Source organism: Eubalaena glacialis, chromosome 6 (genome assembly GCF_028564815.1).
Source record: "Eubalaena glacialis isolate mEubGla1 chromosome 6, mEubGla1.1.hap2.+ XY, whole genome shotgun sequence".
NCBI lineage: Eukaryota > Metazoa > Chordata > Mammalia > Artiodactyla > Balaenidae > Eubalaena > Eubalaena glacialis.
In genome coordinates this window covers 85481601-85505361 of record NC_083721.1, presented here as the reverse complement: position 1 = coordinate 85505361, position 23761 = coordinate 85481601, and the positions used below count along the sequence as shown (strand labels likewise).

Sequence of the window (23761 nt, the reverse complement as noted above, 5' to 3'; positions counted from 1 at the left end):
CATTTCCCAATATCCTCAAATGGGGGTTAAGACTAACTTCCTCATCACACTTTCAATCAAAGCTTTCTCATTTCGGCTTCTAAGTACCTTTTAAATCTCTCTCTCTTCTCCATCCCTTGCTAGGGCCTATGCTAGGGTCCTCTTCATGTCTAGCTAAATCACTGCAACAGCTTCATAACCAATTTCTCTTCCTCTAGTTCTGCCTCCACACCTTTTAAAGGACCACACTGCTTTCAGATGGACCTTTCAGGCATATAAATTTGGTTTCACTTCCATGTTAAAATTCTTCAATGATTAAAACAACAATGAGATACCACTACACACCTTTTGGAATGGCCAAAATCCAAAACACTGACAACACCAAATGCTGGCGAGGATGTGGAGCAACAGGAGCTCTCATTCACTGCTGGTGGGAATGCAAAATAGTACAGCCACTTTGGAACAGTTTGGCAGTTTCTTACAAAACTAAACATATGCTTACCATACAATCCAGCAATCACACTCCTGGGTATTTTCCCAAATGAACTGAAAACTTATATCCACACAAAAACCTGCTCATGGATGTTTACAGAAGTCATAACTGCCAAAACTTGGAAGCAACCAAGATGTCCTTTAGTAGGTAGACAGATATATAAACTGTGGTACATCCAGATGAAGGAAAATTATTCAGTGCCAAAATGAAATGAGCTATCAAGCCATGAAAAGATATGGAGGAAAACAAATGCATAATATTATTAAGTGAAAGAAGTCAATCTGCAAAGGCTACATACTGCATGATTCCAACTATATGACATTCTGGAAAAGGCAAAGCTATGGAGAGAGTAAAAAGATCAGTGGTTGCCAGGGGTAAGGAGGGAGGAAAGGATGAACAGGCAGAGCACAGAGGTTTATTAGGGAGAGTGAAACTTCTCTGTATGAAGCTATTATGGTGGATACATGTCATTATACATTTGTCCAAACTCATAGAATGTACAACATTAACAGTGAACCCTAGGGGAGGGATAAATTAGGAGTATGGGACTAAGATATACACACTACTATATATGGAGTAGAGAACCAACAAGGACCTACTGTATAGCACAGGGAACTATACTCAATATCTTGTAATAACCTATAATGGAAAAAATCTTATATGTATCCCATATATATATAACTGAATTACTTTGCTATACACCAGAAACACAACATTGTACATCAACTATATTTCAATAAAATTAAAAAAAGAAAAAAAGAGTGAACCCTACTGTGAAGTTGAACTTTGGATGATAATGATGTGTCAATGTAGGTACAACTGTAACAAATGTACCATTCTGGTGGGGATTTGATAATGGGAGAAGCTATGCATGTGTGGGGGAAGGGAGTAGTTGGGAAATCTCTGTACCTTCTGTTCAATTTTGCTGTAAATCTAAAGCAGTTCAAAAAATAGTCTATTAACTTTTTAAAAATCTGCAGTATTTCCTACTGCCTTCAGATAAAAATCTACATTTCTAGTCAAATGAACTTACTTGCAGTTTCTCAAAGGTGCTATGTCTCTCACCTCTAAGCAACTGAACTTGCTAATCTCTCCACATTAGAGATGGCTTCTTTTTCTTTTGGCTTTGAAAACATATATTCATTCTTCAAGGCTCAAAAATTATAATCTTTGTGAAGACTTTGCAAACTCACCCAGACAGACTTAAGATGTTCCTAACTCCATGCTCTCAGAGTAACCAGCCAATAAATGTTTTTGGATGAAACAGGAATATTCAAAAAGATTAATAAGTTATTATTAGGAGCTGAAACACATAAGATTAAGTTGTACAGGGATAAAATGTCAATTGCCACAAGCATATGAAAAACTGCCCTTTAGGGAATTCCCTGGTGGTCCAGTGGTTAGGATTCAGCACTCTCACTGCCAGGGCCCCAGGTTCAATCCCGGGTCAGGGAACTAAAATCCCATAAGCCGCACGGTACGGCCACACACACACACAAAAAAATGGAAAGGAAGGGAGGGAGGGAGGGAGGGAGGGAGGGAGGAAGGAGGAAGGGAGGGAGGGAGGGAGGGAGGGAGGGAGGGGAGGGAGGGAAGGGAGGGAGGGAGGGAGGGAGGGAGGGAGGAAGGGAGGGAGGGAGGGAGGGAGGAAGGAAGGAAGGAAGGAAGGAAGGCAGGCAGGCAGGCTGCCCTTTAGTTAGAAATGTCTGAGTGACAAAGGAATAGCCCAGCTAGAGAGAAGTGGTTTAATATAGTAGTTTAGCCTCTTAAATCTCAACTCCACCACTAATTAAGTAGCCTCGGACAACTAAGTTCACCTCTCGGTAATTCAGTTTAAAAAAAGATAACAGTACCTACCCTCACAGGGTTGTTGTAATAATTAAACGAGTGAATACACCTAAAACATTGGAACAGTGCCTGGTAAATAACGTGTCCTTACTATTACTATTGTTTATTTTTAATAATTTTAAAAATTATTATTATAGATTCTGAAGCAGTATTGGAAAGAGAACAAAGTCAATAATAATGTAACAAGAACCAACAACAGCAGTTAGAATAAACAGAAGGATAACACAGAGAAAAAGACACAAGCAAGTCCTAATAATAGTATTACCTGGGGCTTCCCTGGTGGTGCAGTGGTTGAGAATCTGCCTGCCAATGCAGGGGACACGGGTTCGAGCCCTGATCTGGGAAGATCCCACATGCCGTGGAGCAACTAGGCCCGTGAGCCACAATTACTGAGCCTGCGCGTCTGGAGACTGTGCTCCGCAACAAGAGAGGCCGCGATAGTGAGAGGCCCGCGCACCGCGATGAAGAGTGGCCCCCACTTGCCGCAACTAGAGAAAGCCCTCGCACAGAAAACGAAGACCCAACACAGCCATAAATAAATAAATAAAATTAAAAAAAAAAAAAGTATTACCTAAAATTGAGATACTTGAAGAATGAATCCTTAAGCCCTTATAATAAAATTAAAAATGCAAACAGAGGTAATCCCAGTGTCATTCTTTCAAACTGAATCAACAAGGGCAATGTGCTGTTTCATAAAAGATGATCAACTGAGTGACAGATGAATATGGAAATGAATTGAGACTGGATCCAAACACCATCCCTAAGGGGAACAAAATGTTGCCAACTCACTAGGGAGGATGAATGGGGATTTAAAATCCTATTCACAAAGTCTTAATTTACCTAGAGATATCTATAGTTAGCACAACATAATATAATAAAAAGAATATAAAATGTGGAATCAGAAGATCTGAGGTTGAGTCCCAATTCTACCAACTCTAAAGTTATGTGACCTTAATAAGTCAGCCTCTCTGACCATGAGTTTCCTCACCTTTATGACAAAGAGGTTTTTTACTTAGCTCCAAGGGTTGTTATGAGAAGCAAATGGGATTACGTAAATGAAAATACACATTAAAAACACTCTATAAAATTATTTCTGAATATTAAATAAATGTTTAACAAGTAATGTTAAAAATGTTTAAATCAACTGCACAGGTATAATATTCTAGCTGAACCACAACAGTTCATAAGAAAATAACCTACAGACTTTAAGAAAGTTCAGGATGGTCCTAAAACTACCATGGCTGTAAAAAACAAATGTAATTTTTGAACAAATTAATAGAATGAACAGTCTCGCAAAAAACAACAGACCCATAGTATTCTACATTAAATAGCCTCCTTCTGGAGTATTATGTTCAGCTTTAAGAACTCTATTTTGAGAGAAACTGAGAAACTGGAAATGTTATCTAGGGGTGACAGCAACGGAATAACAAAGGTCTTCTCAAATGAAGACCAGTTAAAATTTGGAATGCTGACCTGAAAAAAAGGAGAAGGGATAAATGAGAAAAAAAATGGTTAGACTTCCTTTGTGCTGCAGCAAAGGTCAAATAAGAACAAAGGTAAAAGTTATAAAGACAAAGATGTTAGCTTAATAAGGAAAAACTTTGTGATAGCAAGGAAGAGTATTCTGTGATAAGAATGGACAACTTTCTAAAACAATGAGTGTTCAATCCCCGCCCTGTATATTCAAACATAAAAGCTAAATGAGCATCAGGTACAGGTGCTACTTTGCACAGGTTAGATTTAACACAGGACTTATGAAATCCCTTTCAAATTTAAGATTCAGAAGACCATCAGAAATGGCAGGTGACTGAAGCAGATGGTGACAAAGGAAGTACCCTATCCTGGTGTCACAAGAAATAAGGTTATAGAATATGAGAAAATATGGAAAACACCAGCTCTCATTAGAATTAGCACAGCTATTTATAAATAAACCGCAGTGCTGTCACTGTCACTCTTTGCCAATTTGTTTGGGCCTCACCTCCTCTCCTACGATCTCCTAATTCCTTTCTGCCAAATATTATAATTTAAGAGCCCCGTGAACCCTTAGAAAGGCTGTCAAGAAAACTGTTTTCTTTTTAATTAAGTTCTTCAACTAAGCAAGTCATTACATTTCCTGACACCCAATACCAATGCAAAACAAAAAGAGAAATTATGATTTGTCTTTTATTACATTTTTTTCTTTTTTTTTAAATTAAGACTTTTTTAGTTTTAGGTTTATGGAAAAACTGAGCAGAAAGTACAGAGTTCCCATATACCTTACCCTACCTTCCCCCCATTTCCACTATTTTTAAGATACTGTTTTAGTGTGGTATATTTTTTATAACTGATGAGCCAATATTATTAACTAAAGTCCAGTATTTTACATCAGGGCTCACTCTGTGCTGTATATTCTATGGTTCGGAGCTTTTTTTAAAACAACTTCTAAATTGTGGTTAAATACACATAAAATTTATCATCTTAACCATTTTTCAGTGTACAGTTCAGTAGTGTTAGTTACATTCACGGTGTTGTACAATGAATCTCCAGAACTCTTCATCTTACAAAACAGAAACTCTATACCCATTAAACAATGTTACATTTTTCTTAAGCTCAATACTTACTACATAATAGAATAAAACATAATTTTAAAATCGAATTCTTCAGCACAATATTTTTCTCAGCTTTTCCTATAATCTAAAATTCCAATTTATCATCATATTGATATATCGAACAGCTATAAAAATGTTAATTTTACTTTATCTTCACCAAATATAATAAAAACTAAGATTCAATATCAAGACTACATAGTCACCCAAAAACATCATTTATTTTGTGCTCTAGTAAGGGGTAGGGTTATAACTAAGGAATAGGTTCAGCCCCTTTAAATCAACACTTGAGATTCAAAACATTTTCTCTAATGGTATCAAAACATTGTGCTACATTTCTAAACACAAAGAAATAATTCTTTTAGTATATACATGTAAGTTCGAAGACGTTAATTGGTTTTTATTTGTGGGAATACAAGAGGAGACTAGAAAAAATAGCCCAGTTAACTTGTGGCCACAGATACAAGACAGAGAAACTAACACTAGGTATCCCAGCTTATTTTGCCTGCAAAACAAACAGAATAAGATGCAACCTAAATTAATTGGAAAGAAGACTTCATTATTTCGAATTTTGCTTAATAGGTATTTTGTAAATCTTAATTCAGTCACATTTAGTCACTCTTTAGGCCAATTCTCAAATACAAATGTTGTATATTCATCCCTTCTACTAGCTTTCAGTCACTTCCGCAGTCTAATTCCTATTCACATAATCCTTTTCTCAAAGCTTTTTTTCTCTCTAATCTAAAATATAAAGAATGATTCGTACAAGAGGCCCCTATTAGCCTCTCCAACTACTGTATCTTCAAAATCAAAAACTCACTTCCATCATTGGGTAAGTTATTTAACTTGCTGTGCCTCAGTTTCCTCATCTGCCAAATAAGGATAAAAAATGTCTAGCACTCTATGACTGGCACATGGCAGCTGGTGAATTACTGAATGAAAGAATGAATAACTCATAAAGTTGTTAAACACTAAATGAGGCAGTGTATGTAAAGTATTTAGCACACTGCCAGGCACACCAAAAGCTCACACTAAATGGCTGTTACTGCCACCATCATCTTCAGTGCATCCGCATTGCCCATAAATTCCAATTTAAGCCTTTCTGTCCTGTTTTTAAAAGAAGCCTTATCTCACCAATTTAAGCTCCAAACAAACATTCCCACTAAAATCAAATCATTTTCTCTCTTCCACAAAGAAGCCAAGCTTATTTCTGAAGTCTTAGACCTTCATTCATAACTATCCTCTCCCTGGAACATTTTTCATCATCCCTTGCCCAAATATCAAATCCTTTAGTTCTCATCACTTCTTGCCCAGGAAGCATTTCCCAACCATTCCTGCTTTTACTCATTTCTCCTTTTATCTAAAACACTCACACTCATATTTATTATTTTGCATTATGTGCTACTGTCTACTTTTTCTGAATAATCTGCAAATTACACTGTAGCTTTTACCTCTACTTCCCTTAGCCATCCCCAAAGCAAATGTGTGGTTGTTTCTACAGTATAAACTGACTGATCTAAACTGTTAACAGTGGCTATTTCTGGATAAGATTATGAATGACAATCATTTTTTTATTCTTTCTTATAGTTTCCAAATAATTCACACCAAAAAAGAATATTTATCTGGCATTCTGTGACTCAGAAATCTTACAATGCTATTTCAACAGATACATAGTGAAAAACTTATGATCCTAAGATCCTATAATATCTTCTGAAAAATAAACGATCAAACATACATACCTATGTCAGTGGAATTTTAACAACTATTTTCTGTATTATAGTTCTTAAAAAAAAAAAAAATCAGTGGTTCACATATAGTATCCAGGGTAACCCTGTTATTGAATAGGCAGGTTATTTTCTGATTAACTAGAAGTTCACTGTTTCTCAGTATTTTTCAGTAACTGATAATGACTTTATGCTCAAAACATAGAACTTTCTATTACAAACGTGATACTGTCAATGTATTTGAATATAGTTGAAACACCAAATATAATTTTTAAAAATTCTTACCTAATCCTTTTTGTCCTGGATTCTTTGCAAAATTAAAAGTAAACTGGTAAAAATCCTTAAATCGTCCTGGTTCTTTCAATTCTTGTTCCATCTTGGGTATCTGGGCCTTTAGTTTTTCTATGCTGTCACATCTATATTGTAAAATTAAGTTTATAAAAGATAAACTTTTTCACTATATATTAAGAACATTTATTCCTACAACAGTTTATATTTCATAGAACTTCTTCTTAAAAACTCCATTAAATTTTCATCTTTTTACATTACATAAACAAGTATGGGGTTAGATGGAGGAAGAAAAGATCTAGGGTGATTAAATGTTAGAAATAACTACTATTTTTAAAAGAAATGGGCTATTACTTTTAATTATGTAATTCACTGGACTGTCAACACACCCAAATTGTAGAAGTCAGCTGTAGTGAACAGATGAGAATGTATAGTAATCAGCTTTACAATCATCAATTCAAACTGTAGTAGATATTCCTTACATGGTAACAAATCACATGTCTAGCTTCCAAACAAATTGAAAGCATAGTGTCTTGACTAGGTGAGGAAACAAGCATTCCTCTTGAAAACTTCTTGATATATACAAAGTATCATAATAAACATCATCTTCAACCATCTCCAACTGAAGTTACCTCAAATCAATATTAAACTTTCTCTATATGTGCAAAGCATTCAATTTCCAAGGAGCTGAAAGGGTCCAAGTACCAAGTCCTACTTTCCACATAACAGCCATAAGGTAGAAATCTTCGATCTGTTATAGATTCCACAAACCAAGCATTCCATTTTTTTTCCTTCAAATCATTTTTGCTTTTATGCTCCTTCGATGCTCTTTATAACACCTCCCAGATTATTAGTTTGTAAATTAAAATTTTGATTTGGAAGTTCATTACATTTTACATGAACTCACTTTTAAATGGAAAAAAAAAAAAAAAAAAGAGAGTTCTAATGAAACCTGTCCTAGCATAGAACATTTCAGCAAGTTCAGGATAAGGCTGGCTTTGGCTGTAGAACATAGTGGCTAGGCCAGTTATTAATTTATTGTCTTTCGGCTTTAAACTCACCCTTCTTTGCCCTACTTTGTGACTATCTGCAGTGGACTACAAATTGTGAAACTTCATTTTTCTTGCCAGCTGGCTCACTATTAGGTTCTACCAAGAGAGGGCGATGAAAGGCTGGAAGAGGACGAAGGAACTTTTCTTATCCCAGTCTTTCTGCACAGAGCAAGGGTTTCAGCGTGTTGGGAGGTCCCTGCAGCGTTCACCAATGGAGGCAACTTGCAAGGCTCTGCAGCAAGTGGCCCCTAGTGAGCTTCTTCTCCACCAGAGAAGCAGGCAAGGCAAGCAGCGTGCTCCTACAGCAGCTACGCACTGTTTTCTGGGGTCGGAATCTCAGCCTTGCGGGGATCCTCTTAAGTGTCTAGGCTCCTTCCTTGTTTCCTTCCCTCCGTTCCAGGAGTGATGGCAGCTTCTTGCAACTGCCACCTTTGTTATGCTTAGAGTTTTCTTTTACCCCATTTACACAATAAAACAATTTTTTAAATTTACCCTGCTCAAATTACTGGTATGGTTTGTGTGTCTTGCCTGGACCCTGACTGATTACAATGTCCCTCAGGCCCAAGAATCAGAATGCCTGAGCCCAAATCCTGGCTTTAATACTACCTCTCTAGTTTCTCTGTACCTCCATTTCCTCATCTCTAAAATGCGGATATAAACACCACTTCTCTCACAAAGTTGTTCTGAAGTGGTAGGTGAAGTACTTATTTAGCATAGTTCCTGAAAGAAAATAAACGTTCAAAAAGTGTTTAGCTATTATCATTCAAAAGCACCCACTAAAAACAGAAAGGGCAGCCTGTTACCGATCCACAAATTGAATACTTTTGGAGCTTCATCAAATACAGACAACTAAAGGCCACAGGTAAAACTGCTACCTGTGACTTTTCAATCTATTTATACCAAGACATTTAGCTAATCAGTTGTCCAGGTCTATGCAGAACACAAAGTGATTAGTAACTTCCAAGATTTTAAATTCTAGGAGTTTGTTTATAAATTCAGAGTTCACAGCCTCACATTAGGAAATAACTTAAAACTTGCTCATTTCACTTACCCATGTAAAATATTAAAGCATAGTAATTTTAACATTAGTCAATCTCCCTTAGAAACAAATGATAAAAGCATAATGCAAATAGAGTAGGTTGTACTAACTACACAAATAACTTGACATGGGAAGGAACTAGCATATTAGCCCATTTCTATTTATAGCAATGTTTGGGGGCACGAATGTCAGTTCCACAGTAATTCTCACAGTAATGTACCTCATTTCCTATGGTAATTATACACTCACCCTAATTCTGTCATGCCGTCCATGAACTCCTGTTTGGAGAACTCGCACTGTGTTGCTGCTCTGAACTTCCACGCGATGATCAACACACTAATGCTGGCTGGATCCAGTGCCAGGTCATCACAGAACTGCTGTATACCATCTATTCCAATTTTATTTTCATCTTGAGGATCTTCAAAAACAACAATGCAACATGAAATCAGTGCCATACTTTACTGTGCTACTCCTGAAACTGAGAAAGGTATTGCTTTATATTCCATTTTTTTAAATGATCACAATAGACCAAAAGTATGAAGCAATATTGCTCTGAGATATTTTCCCCCTGTAATATTTAAAGCCACTTTGCCCCTGAAACAGCATTCTTACAATTAACAGCAAGATATATATCCAGATAGGCACCTGATTTTTAAGTCTCATTTATTCATATGAAAAAGTTCCATACTTAACACACATTCAGAAAATCAGACATTCCTATATAGGGATGAAGGATTTTTACTGAACATAGCCACATTTTACAGAGGCATTCTACACAGTATTATACACAGAAATTCTTTTTTTCTTAAAGTTCATTTCACTACAGAAATCACTTCTTAAAGAATATCGAAAAAAACATAAACTCTGCAATTCAATTTTAATCACAATACAAACACCTGTTGCTCAAATTAAAGAAGAAAACCTCCAACTATCAATATTTACTTTTCAGACAGCAAACATTTAAATACAAATACAAGAAGAAAGAGGCACTCATACACTGTTGTCAAATGTGATTTGCTAACATCTCTAGGAATAAAAAATTTGCACATCCTTTGATTTTTGGGGCATGAGCTATGCATAAAATATAATCCCACTTTTGGAAAAATTTTGAAATAACTCTGCATATATATTTCTGCATAAACATAAAAGACACAGAAAGTTGGACACCAGGCTATTAAATATTGGTTCCCTCAGGAGAATAAATAAGCAAAAGATGTAGAAACTATTAACTTTTTCTTTATTCAATCTATTCTGTATTAACTTTTTAAGTGTATATTACTTTATAATTATTTAAAGGTTATTAAAATTATTAGGCAGGTTTTCTTAAAATCCGCTCAGCTGAGTTTTATAAGAAAATGAGGGAAAAAACCTTGTCCCCCAGCCCCCATTCTCAAATTGGATCACAAAGGAGGAAAGCGGGGGGGGGGGGGGGGGGGGGGCGGGGGGGGTGCGGATAAAGGGGGAGGAAATAAAGACACTAAGAAGAAATTTTAGTGAAAAGAGGAAAATAATTTTTCAGATTTCTTAAAGTAATTCTAAGATCTAAAGAGCTCTGTATCCACCCAATTAATGGTCTCTGTATCATTTGATTTCTCACAAGAAGCATGTAAATTTGCAAAACCTCGTTCAAAATATTTAAAGTGGGGCTTCCCTGGTGGCGCAGTGGTTGCGAATCTGCCTGCCAATGCAGGGGACATGGGTTCGAGTCCTGGTCTGGGAAGATCCCACATGCCGTGGAGCAACTAGGCCCGTGAGCCACAATTACTGAGCCTGCGCGTCTGGAGCCTGTGCTCCGCAACAAGAGAGGCCGCGATAGTGAGAGGCCCGCGTACCGCGATGAAGAGTGGCCCCTGCTTGCCGCAACTAGAGAAAGCCCTCGCGCAGAAACGAAGACCCAACACAGCCAAAAATAAATAATAAATAAATAATAAATAAATTAAAAAAAAAAAAATTTAAAGTCACAAGCAAACACTCACCTTTGTATCTATTGTATAGTTGTTCTAACTTCTTCCTGTCCAATGATCCTTTTACACTCTCTCGTATATAAAGTTCAGGATTTTGGAAAAAATTGTCTGTTGCAACATCTAACTTCCAGTCATTTTGAGACAGACAACTTACTGCTGTTTTTTCACTAGATTGTGTGAAGATCATAAACTGACGAACTTTATCCTTCTGCGATGATTTCAACTTGTTCTATTGAAACCAGAAAATAAACTGAAACTCTGTGTAACATCACAAAAGACTAAGTATTTCTATACTGCTGACTAAATCACTTTTAGCAGTACTTTCTCCTCATAAAATATTAAAGCGTTTAGCTCAAGACTTATTTTTGATCTATTAATCAGAAAGACAAATTTTTAAAAAATCTAAAACACAAAATTGGTATCATTTTGGGAAAGAAACTAGGACAGAGGCAAGAGAAGTTCACCCACCCTGCATTTCTCCTAAAATTGGGTCCTGTGAGCAAGTACAAAGGCTCTCAAAGGGAAGGAGAGCTATTCTCAAAACCTTAACCAAGCAACAAAGCTCTAAGGGATGCTTAAGGAGTGGTGAGGAAGACCACCACTAATGTCACTAATGGTGACATTATTTAGCCAGTCAGAACAGTCAAGTGACCCTGAGGAACAATGAGATTAACAGGTATTTGTTGCAGTCCTAAAACCCATTATAAAGGATATGGGGTGCAATTCTCCCCAACCTCACCCCCACCCTACCCCCTTGTTTTCTTGCTATTTTTACCAATATGAGAAAGCAATAGAATGTGAGAACTCTGCATTTCTCCTCGCATGTCCAGGAACCAAGATAATTATCCATAGAATTTCCTCATATTTTCAGTCAAATCAGAAGCACTGAAATATGAACAAGTACCCCACATCCTTCCAACAAAGGTAATTTTTAACAGAATTCTCTCTTTTTTACCCTGAAAGAATCACCTCTTTCCCTTAGCCTGAACCTAGCAGACGTTCTCTCTAACCAGCCTCCCTACTGTAATAACCTTCTCTCACTGGCCTTGTGTCGACACATATTCATTTCTCATCTGACCTAAGCCCTAAGCAAAATGAAGCAAGGCAATTAGGCCCTCCACTCTCTCCCAGTATCAAGCGCCATGTTCTTTTTCTCCTCTCACCCAAGCTGGTCTCCTGTGCAATTTCAGTCTCCCCAGTATTACTCTTCCCTCTCGCAAGTCCTAATACCATCTCTCAGCAAAATACTTGGGTTCTTCCTGAGCTATTATTGCAAATGAAGGGGAAAAAAGCATGTGAGGAGGGCACACATTAATAGATACAGTGTTCTGTGGTTTAAGCAACACATCTGAAAACCCCAGCATTTTTGATCTGGCCCAAACTGACATCACAAACCTCAACCACCTGATTGTACAGATGAGAGAACAGACCCCAAAGGTTAAGGAATTTGTTAAAAAAATCACCCAGGTTATTATTAGTAGAAATGGGACAAGAACAGAAAGCTCTCATGAATCTGGGTCTTAAGTAATCTTTCCATAAATCACACTGCTTGCTGTACATATTTATAAACCTTTTTAGGTTTTCAGGAAGAAGGCTACCAAAGATATAAATATTTCTACCTACCACAGAGTAAAAATAAGACTATGCAAAATCAAATATGAAAACCAACCCTATCTTTTATACCCTGGAGTCTAATCTGTCAGCCATACTCTTCTCTCTCTGTAAATATGTTATTGCTTAGGATTACAGATTAAAATCTCAATCTCTGTTCTCCATTAAAATTGAGAAACTATAAATTCACTAACTTCCCGTTACTTCACAAATAACTCTACCACTTCTGGATTTCACAGATAACTCTACCACTTCTCGATAACTCATATCTTATTATGGGACACATCTCTCAAATGTCTAGGAATCTTCCCTCTTGAAAAGTATCTCCTCAAGATGTTATTCAATTGCAACAAACCCACAATGAAATCAAATGCCAAGGAAGATACCTGTCTTATTTTAATATACTGTTTAATTGAAAGGAAACCACTTTGATTTCAACTTTTTTTTACTGAGAGCTATTTTTAAAATTAGTATACCTTTCTAAGAGATATAGTATACATAAGAGATACAGTATCTAAGAGATACAGTATACTGACATATGTTTTAATCCTTTGAAGAACAGGGAAGTACCTAAGGGTCACTATGATCATCACTGACCACTGTATAATGCTGTACAAAGTACTGGAGATTAACCTAGAAGTATAACAACTACAGGCCACAACCTGGAAATTATAATTAAACCTGACATAACTTCTCTGTATAACCTTTTTCCATTCTCCTAAAAGTTAAGGCAGCAAAACAATCAGGATTATTGGGGGTTTTATCATACAGTATTAAATCCAGTGTTCTCCCGTGAAGCTTGAATCAGTTTTGTTGAAGAGAGGGAGGAAAAACACAGCTTAAGTCACTTCTGCAAGCCTAAAAGAGTTGTTCACTCTACTAATGACTTCCTGTTGGAAAGCAAGATATTAGAAAATTGGGGGGACCAAGTTAAAAACCAGTCTTATCCATAAAAACTAATACCAAAATTATGTAAGTGAATTCTTTAACTCCATTTCATATCTTATTTGAAATAAAAGTATATGTAATCAATAATGTCTATGTATACGCAAATAGAAACTATTTTAACTGGTTTAAATTTCCAGTACATGGGGCAATATCAATATATTTTAAGAAAAAGGGTTGCAGCTACCCATTTCCAACACCACAGAGGCTAATGAGTGATACCTCGCAGAGAACTGATAGTATGAGTTCCTGCTAGGCCAAGTAGTAATAAGCAATTCCATTTCTGCAAAGTCCGATAAGTACCCTCCCCTTTCTTGTACTTAAAATGTACTGTGACCATTTCTCTGTCAGCTCTCTGTGCCTAGAATAAATCTTAACACTTGCTCTCCTACTACGGAGGATGTACTCAATTCTGTAGTCCCAAAGGCTGTCCTAGAGGAAAGTTGGAGTGGGCTACACAGACCTGCCCTTTTCTCAAGCCTATTTAGGAGAGCTACAACACTCCCAACCCCTTTTCCCAGGCCACAAGAGGGCACCAGGCAAGGTGTTCTGATTTTCTGAGTACAGCTCAAAGGTTTAAATTTCTATCAACTTAAGGAAGAGAAAAAGGATATCTAGCCAGCAAAGAATTATTTTATAGGGGACGAGAAAGTGGATAGAAAACTGACGTGGAAGAAATAACAGATGGGTTGTCTTTGTTTCCACTACAAAGCCAGTGGGTATCTTCCCAAGAGCAAAAACATATGACAACTACAATGATTCAGCACTCAAATGTAGTACATACTATTTAAGACTTATTTAAAAGGAACAAACTAGAGTGGTCATTAAATAAGATTAGGCAATACAATCTTCAGGACTCAAATATGAAAACTATCTGGAGATTATCAAATTTTCAAGGAAATTCAATATTGGTTAAGTATGTAAAATGTATAAAATACAGAATATACCCTGATTATAATTCTAGCAAAAAGGGGGGGAAGGAGAAAGGAAGAAGGGAGGAAAGAGGGGGAGGGAGATAAAGAAATGCTGTCTCTTGTAATAGAAAGCTAATAACTGCATCAAAGATTACCAAAGTTAGAAATACTATTATTACTATAATCTAAACAGTAAAAAGCACCTACTTACTCATCTTTCCAAAATAAAAGAAAATCTGGTTATCAATATACATTGTTTAATACTTAAATCTAGCATGTTTGCAATTTTTTTCCACTCAAGAAATTTAAGAATTACATTTAAAATAACAGTTTATCTGGTGAAAAAAAAATCAAATACTTCGGATGTAGCCAAGTATCATATAGTCAAGTGTATGACCACTGAACTTACAAAGTCTATTGTGATAGAAGAATAGGGATACAGAAAAACTCTATAATAAAAAAATAATGCTGCGCCTCGGGGAGCGGCCAGCGGACGACGGGGAGGGCTGGGGGAAGGGACGTCACCCCTGCCCGCCTCCCACTGCCCCGCCCCCCACCCGCAGGCTCCCGAGCAGCAGTCGGCGCCCAGCATCCCGCTGCCCGGGACCCTCCCACGGACACACACCGGGCTCAACTCAGGTTCAGAACTGCAGGTGAACATCTTCACTGCCCGGGAATCACTGAGTGTGTGGACAAGACAGCCTCCTTGGAAGGCCGGCTATACCAGAGTCCCGCCTCAGCATGGGCCTTGCCATCGAGGCAGCTTCTCAGTCTGTGCTTGTCTGAGGGTGCTGCCCATCATGGCATGGGGGCAGCCATCTCCCAGGGGGCCCTCACTGCCATCATCTGCAACGGCCTCCTAGGCTTCTTGCTGCTGCTGCTCTGGGTCATTCTCTGCTGGGCCTGCCACTCCCGCTCTGCCAACATCGACTCCCTCTCCAAATCTAGTCCCAACTCCAGCCCTGGCCCCTGTCCCGAGAAGGCGCCCCCGGCCCAGAAGCTCAGCCATGAAGGCAGCTACCTGCTGCAGCCCTGAAGGCCCCAGGCCTAGCCCGGAGTCTGGGACTTAAGTCCACCCCACTTGGAACCTGGAATCGGGATCCCAGGGTCCAGCCAGACTGGGGTCCAGAACTCAGAGTCCAGCCTGTCTGGATCTGGACCCAGCAGCCCAGAGTCTGGTCAGCCTGGCTCCAAGAGGGGCTCTGCTGGCCCTCAGTAGACAGGCCTGGGGTCGGGGTTCATGAGTTGGTGCTAGGGCCAGGGCCATCTGGACTCTGCTCCATTCCAGCGGTCGGGGCCGGGTCCACCCGCCCCCTAGGCCAAGCGCCTCTAGGCCCTCGAGGTTGGGGAAGCAATCCATGGCAATAATGGGAGGGTGTCGAGGCTGGGCCCCTCCTCTGGTCCTCCTACTGTTTGCTAGATAATAAATGGAACTATGGCTTAAAAAAAAAAAAAGCTCATAAAGTTATAAAATTCCTCTTGTAAGTATTTCCATCAAGAAAAACAATAAACATGGAAAATTATTTTCTAGTTAACTAAGTTCTAATAATTTTAAAATAAAAATAATTTTAACAGGTAACATTTTTAAAAGCAAAAAATTAAGATTCATTATTTCTATTACTCTGAATAGAATCTCACCCTTCAGTTTCAATCTCTCACCCTTAAGTGTCAAATTCAGTCTAAACTCCAGAAAAAAAGACACCAAGGCCTTTATATTTTTAAAGGAATTAATTTCCTAACTCAATTCTAGTTATCTCAGGATTTGATGAATCTAGCTCACAAAAGACAATGTTTAAAAAATCAAACACTGTAATGATCACCCATAATTTTCATTAAAAGCTCTGTATGTTGTTCTCATGTGTTTACCATATGATTAACAGTTTAACTTCATCTGAAATTTAGAAGAGCTGGTTTAAGTCCAGAAAATCATACTTTCCACATATGATACATAGTATTCAGCAGATATAGCCAAATGTTACCAATATCCCAAACCACTCATCTATAAAAGGCCTTCTCACAGATTATAGGTCTGAAGTCAAAAGTACAAGAAAAATCAATTCAACTAACCAGACTACCTACTCCTAGAGAAGACTTTCACCTAGAGGTAAAGTTGTACCAGAAAGCCAGGCTAAGAATCTAGGTAAGAGTAGCTAGAAATTCTCTTCCCTTCCACCTGCAGCAGAGAGGTGAAGAGTGCAGACTCTCATATCAAACTGGCAGGATTTTAATTCCACCTGTGCCTCCTAATTGCTGTGTGACTTCGGGAAAATTACTTAATCTCTGTGTGCTTCAATTTCTTCATTTGTAAATCGGGTGTGAAGGTTACCTGAACTAATTCAAGTTAAACTCTTAGAACTGTAACTAGCACATAGTAAGGACTCCTTACAAGTCCACAAAGAATATACTCCAGAGAAAAAAGTAATTTTATGTAAATAAGAAGAAAGAATAACCACCACCATAATCAGAACACTGGCAGCTAACGTTTATTTGAGCTCCTACTGTGTGCCAACTCTGTGTTAGGTATTTAATTATTAACAATTCTGCAAGGTGGTTATCACTGATTCTGTTTTACCAATGAGGAGACCAAGCCTCAGAGCTCGTTTTATCTAAACAGACTTATCCAAAAAGTAGCAGAGCCAGAAATGAAACCCTGGTGCCTGGCTTCAAGGCATGCAGTTTTCCATTTCTTCTACATTGTTGTCAAGTAAGAAAGAAAACAAAAAGGGCAAAAATGCAACCACTGAGTAATTATTGTGTGCACTGGGGAGAGAGGGGAATTGTGAACAATATTTCTTCACCTATTTTTATGGAAAAGTTAAATAAGTAATCAACTGACCTTTTTCCCTTTCAAATGTAAACAATTTGCATTCTGACTAAAAATTGCACATTAAGCATTCCCTTACTAACTAAAAGACTAATTTAAGGATAGAACTTCCTTTCAGGGTTTTTTGGGAAGGGGGGAGGGGAGAAGAGGTGGATTGGTTATTTTTAAGACAAGTAATTCATCAGGAAGAAAAAATGTGCTTATAGTCCTGTCATAGTCTATTTTTAAAAAGATGGCCAAAATCTATAGCTTTAACTATACAGAGGTGGAAAATTAGGGGCACTGAAAGTCAGGGTTTCCTTTTCCAATGAGAAGGCTTGAAACCCAGAGGGGGAAAAAAAAAACATGTACAGGTTATAGCCAGATAATATAAGCAAATGTATACAATTTCAAATATTAAGCAAAACAAAAACAAAACCCCAAACCCTCAGTATTCATGTAAATTATAATCTGCAGTTTAGAATAGTTACTCATGCTAGGCCTGTGGGTCTTATCATTCATCCCTAAACTTCCTGCGCTTTGAATGACAGTTACAATGAACTCTTCTTTGAAAGGAGCTGCATTATTTCTAAGTCAAAAGTGGAATAATATACTATACTGTGTAATCATTGCACCCAATTATGTTTTATATTGATATAATGGCAATTCACCTGAAAAAATATTTCAGAAGTATATCTGTAAGATTCAAACTGGTTTTGTAGGCTTTTAAATAATTTTCCTCAAAGTTTTAAAAAAAAATTCCATTAATGAAAATTTAAAGGATTTTCTCCTCCCCATCCTCAGAATTATTTTTCAAAAGATGACTACCACTGTAAATGGAATAAATGTTTTGATGCTGGTTTACAGAAGACTGTTTTGACTATTAAAAAGTTATTTTTGCTAATTCCTGATTATCTTTGATAATGGGATAGAAATAACCTCCTTAAAATACTTGTGTTAGCCATCGTCTTTCAACTGATTCTCCCAAACTTACTGCTTGAACATTTAACAAGTAGTCAAGGTAGCTAATTTAAATTTGCTCCTCCTCTCCATAAACATCTTTTCTAAAGAAATCTTGAATTAACAAAAAGATTACTGAGGTGAAAACAAAACAACAACAAAAAAGAATTAAATGAGATTTTTAAAGTTCCACAGTTAAAGAACTTATAATAATGACTAGCATTCTACAGTCATGGATATTTGTTTCATAAAGAGAATAAATGATCCTCAAAAAATGAAATTTCCTAATTCTAAGATTTAGTATCTACTCAAGTCCTAAATCTAGAAATAGTAAAATCCTATGAATAATAAGTAAGTGCTTTAAATGTTTACTGAAACAAAAATATCCTAATATAACAAAGGAATGGGCCACGTACTTCAACTTAATCTCTGTTGCTGAACACTATTCAGTGTTGAGGGATTCGAAAGTATAATGCAATAGAATTCTTCAGCAAAGAACTGTTGAAAAGTAAATCTCTCTCAAAATTTTACAATGCAAATAAGCAGCCGAATCACTCTAAATGATTATGTACTAATCATATAAAATGGATTCAACAAAGTGATGAAAGACATTTCAGTGACATTTTCCCCTTCTGCTTTTGCTTTTTCTTAGGTGGTGGGTATACACCTAAAGTGACTAGGTAAACTAGATAGTCAGCAGGTTATTCAAGAGCTTGTTTGTGTCCACAAAGCAACTGAATCCTATTTGGAACTATCTCTCTTCATCAAATGTCATGGCTAATACTATCACAACTTGAACAACAACACACTCAAATTTAAAAGGGGCTTTCTCACAGATTTTCATTATGCTTGACCCAACCTACGAAGCCAAAATCAAAAGAGCCACTTGACTCAAATGAGCTCAGCTCTTTTAAAACTTAAAAAACAAAACAAAAAAACCACAAGTTAATTTTACTTTCAACTTTTTTTTTTACCATATGTACCAAAAGAGTTCTAATTTTTCAATTACTTAAATGTTTACATCAGATCATCTGATTTGATATGCAAACAACTAGGTCACTATTCAATATAAGGAAGAAACCAGAGTGAAACCAATCAAAAATTCCACACCTATACGGAAGGGGTGCTTGCTGGGTTTTTTTAAAAAAAAAAAGAAGAGAAGTAAATAAACTGTGGCACCAGAGACCAGGCTTCTAATCCCTGCTCTGTTGTATACTAGCTCTTTACCTTGGCCATCTCTTCAGAAACACTAAATCTCCTTTTTCAGGTATGTTAAAAGAAGGTAGCAATACCTATCTCACAAACTGGAGTGGAGATAAAATAAGAGTTGTGAATTGTCTGACTAGCAGACGTATGTTCTCAGTAAAGATTAAGGTCCTTCTTCCTTCCCAAAGGCCCAGTTTTTTGCATACAGTCATTAAACAACATGCAAACTACAAGAACATACTCAAAAGCAATCTACAAAAGAGATCATGTTGTGTTGTTTTTATTAACGAGCATGGCTAGGTAAACTTGATGTTCAACTAGTTTTTATTGAATATTGGACAGTCACCTTAATCAGAATTCAAAACTCTGCAAACAGAAACTGCATAAGTTGTCTTTAAAAACTGCTTAGAAGATAATTATGTATACTATAATTTTAATAGGACACTATGAGAGAGTAGAAACAAGGTCTATCATACTACTCAGAATCCTTCACTGGCTTCCCATTTCTCTTGGAGTAAAAACACAATATCCTTACAATAGCCACCCATGCCCATCTCCACTCCTTACTACTCAGACCTCATCTGCTCCAACGCCCAACATGCCCCTCTCCCCCCGCCAACATTACCCCAGCCATACTGGACCCAGTGCTCCTCAAACTGTCTCTGACCACATTTGTGCATGGCTTACTCCTTCATCTCCTAGTCAGCTCAAAACCCACTTCATCAGTGGTGCAAACACCATTTTGCAACCCCAAATCCACTGTGCCCCAACACTCCCAATTCTCCTCCCTAACACTGCTTTTCTCCCATAGCCCTTAACACCGTCTAACACAGTAAGGAAGAAAAATATACGCTATGTTTATTATTTGTCTCTCCCTACTAAAATGTAACCCTCACCAGGGCAGGGATTTTTATTTTTTCAGTTGGGGCGGGGGGGAAATATATATATATTTATATAAAAATACATGTGTGTATATCCATATCCTCAGTGCCTAGAACAGTGCCTGGCACATGGTAGGCATTTAAGAAATAATTATTAAAATTAATTAAGGCCCTCCCTTAATTTACTTATGTATATGCAAAACAATGTGAAACGAGTTCTACAGAGACAACCTTCAACAGGCCTACATTAATCTGGACTTACAAACTCTGATATTTGTTGAAAATATAATCTTAAATTTCAAAGTCCACACATTTTTTTTAAAAAAACCATTAAAAACATAGTAAATTAACACCATTAATCATTAATTTGAATTTTATTATTTAACATTTTCATTAATAACACTTGGGTTTCCCTCTGTTTAAATGAGTAAATTAATTTCAAATCCAATTTTCAACCATTTCTTTAGATTTCATGTGAGTTAAAAGATTACATGTACCACAAATACCGGGGGAAATAGTAAAACCAGGAAAAGTTAGTTTCAGTTCTGCAACTAACAATTTTGCAAACTTGAACCTCAAAACCTCCTTGATCTTCAATTTCTCCTTCTGTAAAAGGGAAGAGGAGTAAATTAGATGATCTCTGAAGCCATTTCAGGTCTAAAAATTCTACGGTGCTGTGAGTCTATAAAAATCTAGTAGGTTACACAGTCTACAAACTTCTCACACATCTAAGAAAAATAATTAAAATCAAAATTTTTAGCTGAATGTAACTCTGGAAATCATCAAATCCTGTCCTCTTACAAATGAGAAAACAAGCCAGAAATCAAACACTTTTTTAAAAGATTTTCAGGGGTAACAGAATATTGTCTAGTTTTGGAGCTATTTTTGGCCTTTCTACGTGGGTGTCAGGTAGGTTAAACGAACAATTTTTTTTTCTTACACAACATATTCAGATATCCTGTCATTTAAATTTGCCCCAGAATTGACAATATAACATGTGCTCTAGAAATGGGCTGCATTACACACACCGAAAAACATTAGCCCCAAAATTGTATCAAGAAATAATTATAAGTAAAATAAATTTACAATGAAAAACTTAACTAGAAAATTCTTATGGCCTAACTTCTATTAGGGCCCATGGTGATTTAGTTTCCAAACTAACAAGAGCATACCAAGACAATTCTAGTGACATGATCTGAGTTCAGCCACAAAAAGTGTTTTAAATTAGTGATATCTTGTCATTAGTAGTGTAATTAAATAGTTATGGCTAAGTTCCAAAACTAGCTAATTTAATAGTAGTAAAAGGATAGAAGCTTACAAGCTCCAATACAAGCTGAACTCTCATATGAACCACATGACTCCTGAATTCGTAACAAGTAATGAGCATTATCAACACTTTGGATTCCAGAGGATGGTGCTGATTGGAGACTATTATGAGCAGAACACATTTCAGTGCTCTCACAGAGTGTTTACCGGGGAATTACATTTCATTACTTCAAGCATACTCTTACAAGCCAAGAGTCTGGAAACTTCAGGAGTAATGTCTATGACCGTCAAAATGCTTAAGAAATTGGAAACTGTTTAGCCGCCCTGGTGGATCTTTAAACATTGTAACATCAATCTAAACATTCACCTGTACTTTATGGCAAAGTTTTCTTACAAATACAAATGGTAAACTTTCATGGAACTTACCACAGAACCTAAGTTCTTGAGTATATGGCAAACTAAACCACATAACCGTACGCGCGACACCAAAATTCTGCCAAGTTGGAGGCTGAGACTAGGTAAGTGTCATTCAGCAGAAATAAGACCAGCTAAAAACAAGACACCGGGGCATTCCCTTAACAGACACACACATACACCCTCCTCAGAAAGGCCTTTATGTTCCCCATGAGCAAAAGGACAAGAACATCATTTTTACTGTCTATTCATACAGTAACCTGCATGGAATTCAACTCATGCTCAGATTATAATACTAAACATAGCTTCTGAAAAACAGAAAGTCCAAGAATCAGGTACATAATTACCAAAATGTAAACAGATAACTTGAATACCACGTCTTCAAGCTTGTGAGACATTTTCCAAACAAAAAAGGGAGAGGGGACTAACTTGACAAACTGTTTTTTAAACATCACGAATGGTTTTTAACTGACATAATAAAGCAATTACTCCTCCCACCCCAAGGAAATAAAACATGTGCCCAAAAGGTAGCAAGTCTGTTTCTCCTAATTTTATGAAATGAGAACAGGTTGCACTTCCGTACTCCCCCCTCCCCCCACGTCCCCCAAGCTCAGCGGTCTCCCATGTTCTCAGTAGAGAGGTAAATATAACCTCCACCAACTGGCCAGTGAAACTCCCATTTTCCAGGACTACGGGGCGCATCGAGAGGTGATGGAGAAAGGAACAGGGCTGTTACCCCGCCCCAAGCAAAACTGCCTGGAGACTTGAGGGGTGTTGGAGCCGGAGCGGAGGAGGGAGGGGAGAGCCGGGAAAGTCTTTCCTTCTCCCCGGCGGAGCGGAGGGGGAAGCCCCGGCTCCGGGCGGGGGGAGGCTCCTCACCCGGAACCCCGGACCCCGGTCCCCGGCCAGACACAATGGAGCCGGCGTGGGGGCCGGGCAGAGACAGGGCCGTTGCCCCATCCCCTCCCCCCGCCCCAACGCCTCCCCTAGCCGCGCCGGGCCCAGCAAGGGGCACCCGGGGTCGCTGCCCGCGCCCCAAACTACCCGGGGCTCCCGACTAGGCCCGGCTCCGCTCCGCCTCCTCGGCTCTCGCGTAGCAGCGGCGCCCGGGCGGGAAGGGGCGAAGGAGGAAGGGAGAGGCGGGGAGGAGAGCCCCGCCGGGGAGCTGGACGGAGGCCGCGGGCCGAAGCTCGGGGCGGCAGGGTCGCCGCGGGGCGGAGGGCGGCCGGGGCGGGGGTGCGCGGCTGCGCCGGCCCCCAGCCGGCGGGGCGGGCGGCCGCAGTGCCTCACCATGTTGGTGTCCTCCAGGCCTCTCCCCTCCTCCTCCGGCTCCGCAGCGAATGGACGGCGGCGGCGGCGGCGGCTCCTCTCACGGGCTCGCCGGGCTCACGCTCATGCGCAGTGCGGGGCGGCCCCAGCGCGGCCCGAAGAGGCAGCCCCGGGCCTCCGGGAGGCGGAGGGACTGGGGCGCGCCCCGCGCGGGGCTTCCCTGGGCGCGAGGGTCCCCCCGGGGGGGGGGTGGGGGGGGGGGGGGGGGGGGGGGGGGGGGGGGGGGGTGGGTCGGGGGGGGGGGGGGGGGGGGGGGGGGGGTGGGGGGGGGGGGGGGGGGGGTGGGGGGGGGGGGGGGGGGGGGAGGAGAGTTGGGAGGGGGAGGGAGGGGAGGAGGGGGGGGGGCGGAGGGGGGGGCCCCCCGGGCGGGGGGCGCAGGGGGGGGGGCAGGGGGGGCGGGACGCACGCGGGGGGGCTGGCGCGGGGCACCGAGAGGGGCCTCCCGGCCGGCGCCCGGGGG

At 39.1% G+C, this 23761-nt stretch overlaps 2 protein-coding genes across 2 annotated transcripts in view; one reads left to right on the top strand and one right to left on the bottom strand.

Annotated features, from left to right (window-relative positions):
* The window catches only part of DCUN1D1 (defective in cullin neddylation 1 domain containing 1), a 28852-nt gene extending 5396 nt beyond the window's left edge, over positions 1-23456 (bottom strand). Inside the window, exons 1-4 of the mRNA XM_061193369.1 lie at positions 23263-23456; positions 10985-11201; positions 9258-9426; positions 6915-7045 (exon numbers count right to left, since the gene is read on the bottom strand). Coding sequence (XP_061049352.1) covers positions 6915-7045; positions 9258-9426; positions 10985-11201; positions 23263-23265 — 520 coding nt within the window. The 5' untranslated portion in view covers positions 23266-23456. The remainder of the gene's footprint in view (positions 1-6914; positions 7046-9257; positions 9427-10984; positions 11202-23262) is intronic.
* LOC133093493 (adropin-like) lies at positions 15248-15478 on the top strand. Its single transcript, XM_061193367.1, has one exon. The coding sequence runs from the start codon at positions 15248-15250 to the stop codon at positions 15476-15478; it is 231 nt and encodes a 76-aa protein (XP_061049350.1).
* Positions 23457-23761: the final 305 nt, after the last annotated feature.

Bases quoted from the DNA above. Each gene is read 5' to 3' on its own strand.
- LOC133093493 (XM_061193367.1), top strand. From the start codon at position 15,248: ATGGGGGCAGCCATCTCCCAGGGGGCCCTCACTGCCATCATCTGCAAC.